General features: G+C 38.3%; 1 protein-coding gene and 1 long non-coding RNA gene across 2 annotated transcripts; both read right to left on the bottom strand.

The window, feature by feature from the left end:
- Window positions 1-2610: 2610 nt before the first annotated feature.
- On the bottom strand, window positions 2611-3266 carry LOC129835526 (uncharacterized). Its single transcript, XR_008756428.1, has 3 exons — window positions 2995-3266; window positions 2809-2871; window positions 2611-2682 (listed from the first exon to the last, which is right to left on the bottom strand). It is a non-coding gene; the product is annotated as an uncharacterized LOC129835526 (long non-coding RNA).
- A 1229-nt stretch (window positions 3267-4495) lies between these two features.
- LOC129835424 (low affinity immunoglobulin gamma Fc region receptor II-c-like) lies at window positions 4496-5816 on the bottom strand. The gene is made up of 5 exons (XM_055901070.1): window positions 5549-5816; window positions 5171-5416; window positions 4853-4969; window positions 4729-4753; window positions 4496-4649 (listed from the first exon to the last, which is right to left on the bottom strand). The coding sequence occupies exons 1-5, from the start codon at window positions 5712-5714 to the stop codon at window positions 4496-4498; spliced, it is 708 nt and encodes a 235-aa protein (XP_055757045.1). The 5' UTR covers window positions 5715-5816.
- Window positions 5817-8675: the final 2859 nt, after the last annotated feature.

An 8675-nucleotide genomic window follows, 5' to 3' on the forward strand; every position in this document is an offset into this window, starting at 1 on the left:
CAACATGCAATAACTGTTAGTTATGCATACTGTACTTAGATTACCAATTCAATTCCCTTTGCAATCATAGGTGTGAATGTCCACATTTATATTTTTCAGTTTATTAAAAGCAGTGAAGACATTTGTGTGTATTGGTTGTAGAACTACAGTCGTTTAATGTTAAAGTATAGTGAGAGGTCATTATTATCTTAGATGAGGGAGGTTATACAATGTTGCACATCACTCTATTTTTATCAGAGAAAGGATGTCATAGGTCTCATGTTCTTCATATGTATTTCTGTTAATATTTCCTGATGTTACAACTGAACTGTAACTGATCAACCTAAAGTACTAGATTGGAGAGTTCTATTGTATTATATTGTATTATCAGGGGTATTAGTTGTGTATCAAAGTCAGTATCCAATGTAATGCCTAACATTTCATTATAGAGTGTGGCTGTCAACAATGTTGTTAAAACACTGAAATGTTTCCTTCCTAACACTTTTCCTGTAAAGTTGAGGAGCCCAAGAACTCTATAAGGCTGAAAGGAGAGCTGACCAAAGTAGGTTGGTTGTATGGAAGAGTTGACCATGAGGACAATATCTGTTTACTGTAACAAATCATTCATTCCATCAGCTGGATAAAAAATAAAACGTTTATTAAAAAAGCACGATGCAAAGATATTGTAAATGTACAGGTCATTAGAAGCAAACAGGTATATGTGACATAGAAAATATGTTATTCTATCATCTGAATGACAGAAATAAAGAATCAATGATAATACATTTCAGTAGATTTACAACCCAACATTTCAATACACAATACAAAGCAGATAGATCTTATGAACAGCTACAGTAATTCTATCATCATTACACCATATCATTTATTTAAGCTGTTACAGTAATACACACATGGTTAAATTAATTATATTTGTTGGATTTATCTGGTAAATTAAAATAACATAAAAATCCTTAATGTACAAGGTATTATTGTGTGTGTGTCCCTCACAGAAAAAACACATGAGAAATGTAACGTGAAATCACGTTTTCACGTGTAGTTTCATGTCATCACATGTTGCTTCACATGTTATCACATGTTATCACATTAACTTCAAATAGATCACGTTATCACATTAACTTAACATAAGATCACATGTGATCACATTAACTTAACATAAGATCACATGTGATCACATGAAAACATGTGCTTTTGGAATACTTCACATGTTCACTTGTAAAAATGTATGTGTTTTCTGTATTTGTGTGTTCGTGTGCATGTGTGCGCACGTTTGTTTGTTTATGTGTGTGTGTGAGCATGCCTGCATGTGAGTGTGCTTGGGTACGTCGAGCATGCATAACCCATGTTCCCAGATTGCTCCTGCTTCTCCTCTGATGGTGTGTCCCTCCATCTCCCTCAACGACCTGTAACATATCACCACACAAAGTTATTTATCTATCCATCTCCCTCAAGGACCTGTAACATATCACCACACAAAGTTATTTATCCCTCCATCTCCCTCAAGGACCTGTAACATATCACCACACAAAGTTATTTATCCCTCCATCTCCCTCAAGGACCTGTAACACATCACCACACAAAGTTATTTATCCCTCCATCTCCCTCAAGGACCTGTAACAAATCACCACATAAAGTTATTTATCTCTCCATCTCCCTCAAGGACCTGTAACATATCACCACACAAAGTTATTTATCCCTCCATCTCCCTCAAGGACCTGTAACATATCACCACACAAAGTTATTTATCCCTCCATCTCCCTCAAGGACCTGTAACATATCACCACACAAAGTTATTTATCCCTCCATCTCCCTCAAGGACCTGTAACATATCACCACACAAAGTTATTTATCCCTCCATCTCCCTCAAGGACCTGTAACATATCACCACACAAAGTTATTTATCCCTCCATCTCCCTCAAGGACCTGTAACATATCACCACACAAAGTTATTTATCCCTCCATCTCCCTCAAGGACCTGTAACATATCATCACAAAGTTATTTATCCCTCCATCTCCCTCAAGGACCTGTAACATATCACCACAGAGCGGGAGCTGTTTTGCTGCTTGCTAGGTTGAACAGTGTCAGTGACTGAGTTTTAAGAGCACACTCTCTGTACCCAGAGGTTATATCTTTATTCCTATATTGTAATTGATTGTGTGGTATTTGTGTAACTGCTAATGTTTTATTCAAAATATATTCACGTTAAATTGCATTCTGTGTGTGTTTGTATTTTCAATGAGTCATTCATTTTGTAGCATCGGAAAACATTCTGAAAACAGTAATATAAGCCTTTATTTATTGATTAGTAGTATCCCTAGCCTCTTGTTTTTCCCCTAGTGAGTCAATATCATAAAAGTTTATACACTGAGATGTCCTTTTCACCATGATTCCCTTGTTGATCTGTCCAAGTCTGTGGTGAGAGGGTTACGTATAAGTATCAATAGCATCATACCTTGGGTTGTGCCTGGCTTCAGTTGAGAATAGACTGAATCTGCCTCAGGTGGGGTTGTTGTTTCTGTAAGGAGTGAGGATAAAATACATAGATATTCAATGTGGTCAGAGGTGTGAGGTTCTGATAGGGAGAATATGGAGGGAGGGATGTCCAGTCTTACCTCTCTTCTTCTTGGCTTTGTTCTTCTTTTGGAGGTCAACATCAGCATAGGTCACATCAACAGGTCCAGCTGCTGCTGACAATGGACATTTCCAGTCAACAAATTAGGGAATTAACTTATTTCTTATTCTGCTTCTTCATCAAAACTCTCAAATTGTGAATTTAGTGACTAACTGACAAATTGTATAACAGGTCTTACCTGTGGCTTTCCCTGTCTTCACCTCAGAGTAGACTGCACTTTCTTTTGGATCAGCTGGCTTTTCTGAGGAGGAAGATGGGCCGAGATTTTGTGGATTTTGTTTTATTTTTAAATATATATTGTAAATGTTTCAACTAATCTTTGATACACTGCACATTATTAATTGATGTCACAGTTGATAGTCACCTTTCATTTTCTTGTCCAACTTTTTGAGTTGAATCTGGACGTAGGTCACATGACTTGGTCCAGCAGCAGCATCTGAAACATACAGGTGATACACTAATATCTCTACTTACATTTACATTTAAGTCATTTAGCAGACGCTCTTATCCAGAGCGACTTACTTAGAGCTCTATTCAGTCTGTATTGATGAAGAGTTACAGATTGACTGACAGAAAAGTAAAGGTCATTTCTGATTGAGTCAACATATACAGCGTTTACCTTGAATGTAGTCTCCACTACCGTGTGAACATTGCCTATAAATTTAAATCATGCTGTAACGCTGAACTTCCACGATACGGACTGAATACAGCCCTTAGTCTTACTGTGTTAGTTATATTAAACACATGAAGTACAGCAGTAACTTACTGTATTCATATTAAACACATGAACAGCAGCAGTAACTCTATACTGTATTCATATTAAACACATGAAGAACAGCAGTAATAACTCTATACTGTATTCATATTAAACACATGAAGAACAGCAGTAATAACTCTATACTGTATTCATATTAAACACATGAAGAACAGCAGTAATAACTCTATACTGTATTCATATTAAACACATGAAGAACAGCAGTAACTCTATACTGTATTCATATTAAACACATGAACAGCAGCAGTGACTCTATACTGTATTCATATTAAACACATGAACAGCAGCAGTAACTCTATACTGTATTCATATTAAACACATGAACAGCAGCAGTAACTCTATACTGTATTCATATTAAACACATGAAGAACAGCAGCAGTAACTCTATACTGTATTCATATTAAACACATGAAGAACAGCAGCAGTAACTCTATACTGTATTCATATTAAACACCTGAAGAACAGCAGCAGTAACTCTATACTGTATTCATATTAAACACATGAAGAACAGCAGCAGTAACTCTATACTGTATTCATATTAAACACATGAAGAACAGCAGTACCTCTATACTGTATTCATATTAAACACATGAAGAACAGCAGCAGTAACTCTATACTGTATTCATATTAAACACATGAAGAACAGCAGCAGTAACTCTATACTGTATTCATATTAAACACATGAAGAACAGCAGCAGTAACTCTATACTGTATTCATATTAAACACATGAAGAACAGCAGCAGTAACTCTATACTGTATTCATATTAAACACATGAAGAACAGCAGCAGTAACTCTATACTGTATTCATATTAAACACATGAAGAACAGCAGCAGTAACTCTATACTGTATTCATATTAAACACCTGAAGAACAGCAGCAGTAACTCTATACTGTATTCATATTAAACATAACATACACTATACAGTACCATTATCATTGTTGTCTGAGCGATTGATCGTGTCGTAGATGTGAGCACCACCTGTTGGTCAAAGAAGAGAGAGACAGGTTAGTTAGGTTGGTTCTCCCTCAACTTGTCTAGGTACAGAGAGTACAGTAACATGTTGTTATACAAAGTGGATGTTGATGAGTCAGTGTATGAGGTTACAGAGAGAGGAGTGGAAGAGGCCTGTGCTGAGAAACTGACCAAGCTGCAGAAGTGTATACCCAGCATCAGGATCCTGACCCTGGGTAGATCCTTGGTCCTGTTGGGGGTCCTGGTTGGTTCTCTGGGTCTGGGGATTCCTAGAGGGAGAGACATACTCATGAAGAACTAAGACGATATGTTACTGAATTAACATAGATGAGAGACAGGTGTACTCACAAGAATATTCTGTTAAAACAGGAACCTGTAATGAGAAATGCATACTATTATATCAGGTAATTAATGTTTTGAACTATTGTAATTACATGAACTACAGAGTTAAATTTGAATAAACAAATCTCACCTTTGGCGTTTTTAAATCGACACAGCAGGACCAGGATAATGACCAGTAGAACACCAGCAACAACCAGACCCACAACCACTCCTACTAGGACTGATGTAGAGGATCCAGGAGATACGACTGGAGAGAGAACAGCACAACACGATCAGACTGAGAGAGATAATATAGGAGTATAGACTGGCCTGTATCTTTTGATAATTTAGTTGAGATTATATTTTCTATGGGAGTACAAATCCAAACTTATGTTAATTAACATAAACACTTAAATAACTATCACACAGATGATGAAAAGGTAACTTGAGATCAGAATCGTTGTCTCACCTCTCACTGTCACCCAGCTCTCTGGTGATTCTCCCTTGTCAGGGTATTTGCATTTGTAGAATCCTTCATCTGACTTGGATACTGCAGGGATGGTCATCTCTCCTGTGGTCTCATTCTTGATGAGTACTCCATCTTTGTAGAAATCAGCCTTGATGTTTGAGCTGGTTGTCCAGTATTTGCAGCGCAGAATCACAGAGTCTCCTTCAGTCACAGGATGGACAGGGCTCTCCAGGATCACATCACCATCTGTTTAACATAATATATAAATAATACTGTAAATCTGCATACTGGAGGATCACCCTCAATATCTTATTAACTTGTATTTTATAAGAGATGCAATTCAGTTACAGAATTGAACATGTCGTACAACAGACGTACCATCCACTGTGATGTTGACAGCATTACTGTACTCTCCTGATCCAGACTCACACCAGAACACTCCACTGTACCATGTGTATGTGTAGCTGATGGGACATGTGGACCCTGTTATTGATCCCCAGTTAGAGACACACCCTGATTCTACTCCTCTCTCTGTGTATCTCATCAGTCTCCATCCAGTAGAGTTCCCCTTCTACTCACAGCTCAGTGAGAGAGACTTTGATCTAAAGTGTTGAGTTGTGTTGGGACTTATTCTGAGAGACACTGAAGGTTGCCGATCTGAAACAAAGAGAGACAGAGTCAAACCTTTAGTTAAATAATATATATTATACACATGAGGGGGACTTAAATATGTTTCAATGCAGTTAGTTACCTCCTGACCAGAGAAACTGAGGTTCACTGTAAAGTGTGTCATAGACTGGGTCTCCTCTCCCAACTCTACACACATATCCTCCTGTGGGAGTAGGACCAGCAGGGATCAGAGTGTAGGACTCTTCAGTAGTCCCATTGTCAGATAGGGGCTGTAGAGAGTAAGAGTTGTCTGATAGGGAGGGTAACCCAGCTCTGTAGGCAACAGTCCTGTACCAGGAGAATCTCCAGCCTGTAGATGTCCTGTCAACTGCACAGCTCAGAGACACTGAGTCTCCAGGTTTCAGCCACTGAGGAGAGATACTCAGGCCAGGTTGTGGCTGATCAAGTAATGATCTGAGGAAGGAGCATTGATGATAAAATTATATTTGTGCAGAAGGCAACATTGCATTGACCATACCCGGTCATGTTTACATTTTCAGTAGGATCTTTAATGGCAGTAGGAGAGGTGGAGAGGTGTGAAAGGGTTGACTTCATGGTTTAGGAGTTATTTAGAAGTTAGCTGTGTTTGAAGATTCTTGCGTTAAAAGGCAAGTCTGTCAACTGTTCAGAGGAATAACACAGGAAATGAGTTATCAGACTGCAGTGGAGGCTCCTCAGAGGAAGAAGGGAAGGACAATCCTCAGTTAATTTAATAAAAATACATGTTTTAAAACATTTAAAAAGTGATCATTTTTAGATAAAACTATCTGATGAAGTTGTTTCTTGGTTAGTTTGGTTGGTTCTTGGTTAGTTAGGTTGGCTTTGTGCATGCTACCTGTGCTGTGAAAAATGTCTGTCCTTTTTTGTATTTGGTGGTGAGCTAACATAAATATACGTGGTGTTTTCGCTGTAAAACATTTTAAAAATCGGACATGTTGGCTGGATTCACAAGATGTGTATCTTTCAAATGCTGTATTGGACTTGTTAATGTGTGAAAGTTAAATATTTCAAAAAAATATATTTTGAATTTCGTGCTCTGCCTTTTCAGTGGAATGTGGGAGGAGTTTCGCTAGCGGAACGCCTGGGCTGTAAAGGTTAAATATATTCATGTCACCAAAATTTTTTTTTAAAACACACTGTTTTGCAATGAAGGTTTACAGTAGCCTCAACAGCACTCTGTAGGGTAGCACCATGGTGTAGCCAGAGGACAGCTAGCTTCCGTCGTCTTCTGGGTACATTGACTTCAATACAAAACCTAGGAGGCTCACCCCATTCCATAGACTTACAAAGTAATTATGACAACTTCTGGAGGATGTTCTCCAACCTATCAGAGTCCTTGCAACATGAACTGACATGTTGTCCACCCAATCAAAGGATCAGACAATTAATCTAGTACTTAAAGCGTAAGCTACAGCTAGCTAGCACTGCAGTGCATAACAAAGAGAGAGAAAGACAATAGTTGAACAGTTTTGAACTAATTAATTTCTTCCAAAATTAAGGAGAAGCAAGAGCGAGAGAGAGAAATTTAGCTTTTTTTTTAAATCACGTTTAGTTTCACTTACTTAGCCAGCAAATGCGGCTAGGTAGTTTAGCCTATTCAAACACCCTGCTCAAACATAGGGATGATATGTTAGCTAGCTGGCTATGACTATCCAACACAACACTGGAACTCTTCCAAGTCAAGATACGCTTTTGGTATTACAAATGTTTTGCCACCGGGGCCAGCTGTAACATTACTGCATGATTGAAGCAGGTTTACTAACGCTTTAGTTCTATTAGCTATGTTGACTATGACGTTACTTTAGCTAATATGGTTACAACGATGTAGGCTGTGTGTAGCGGTTATGACATGGTTTGGCTTGGAAAGTTTTTTTTGTCTCGTCACATACAGCTGATGTGTTGTGCATTGAAGTCCACAAGCGAAGAGAAAAGGTGAGAGGAGGAGAGCGCAGATGCAAGAAGGAATACAACGTGGCTGCTATGAAAGTGACCCATGTTTACACGTGATCAGAGGTGTATTCATTCCGCCGAGTCTGTTGAAAAACGTTTCTTAAACGGAAGCAAACGGGGATAAACATACCTGAATTCATCCAATAGAAAATCTTGATTGCAACTGTTGAATTAATGATCACACCCTAGATCAACTAGGTTCAGGCATGTGTGTGTCTCAAATGTGTCATAGACCAGCAACCTCATGATGGAAAATGTTTGTATTATGTAGTAGCCTAAACCTATCGTTGTTACATTGAACTGGGTGAATGGAATATGAATGACAGTCATCCAATATGCTGTAATAGAAATAAGGCCATGCTCATAAGGAAAGAAATCATCCTCCCTCATCTTAAATGGCTCAGACCGCCACTGTCAGTGATAGATTAAATGTAAACGAGAAATGAATATGACAAGTGAACTATAGTATACTGTATGCTAAAATAACATTGGCATCCATCTCTCTGATAAACACAGAAAGCCCCATACACCTTTTCATGTAACGGCCTGTTCACCATTTTGACATCTACAACCCTCTCCATTAGTCTCTCTCTGACCACAGTGGAAAAAAACAGCTTCACACACTCCACCCTCCTTCACAAACCCTCACTGCTAAAGAGGAAGAGATCAAACCATAACCACTCAACTCCTCTCTGTTTGAGGGTTGTTGGTTTGTGGTAACTATAACAAACCAGTGTAAAGTTTCTCAGGCTTTGTGCAAGACTGAATATTGAGACAACCTCAATCATCTAACTGGAACAACCGTCTCAGTAACGGGTGCAATAAATCAAAGAGATTGGATTAGTTTAGGAAACTATGTTATTTATTTAACTATGATTTTTTGTAC

Source organism: Salvelinus fontinalis, chromosome 36, assembly GCF_029448725.1.
Source record: "Salvelinus fontinalis isolate EN_2023a chromosome 36, ASM2944872v1, whole genome shotgun sequence".
In the NCBI taxonomy this organism is placed as follows: domain Eukaryota; kingdom Metazoa; phylum Chordata; class Actinopteri; order Salmoniformes; family Salmonidae; genus Salvelinus; species Salvelinus fontinalis.

Bases quoted from the DNA above. Each gene is read 5' to 3' on its own strand.
- LOC129835424 (XM_055901070.1), bottom strand. From the start codon at position 5,714: ATGAGATACACAGAGAGAGGAGTAGAATCAGGGTGTGTCTCTAACTGG. The intron at 4,970-5,170 runs GTGAGACAACGA...TTCTCTCTCCAG, and splicing joins GAGCTGGGTGACAGTGAGAG to TCGTATCTCCTGGATCCTCT. The intron at 4,650-4,728 runs GTGAGTACACCT...CTCTCCCTCTAG, and splicing joins TGTTTTAACAGAATATTCTT to GAATCCCCAGACCCAGAGAA.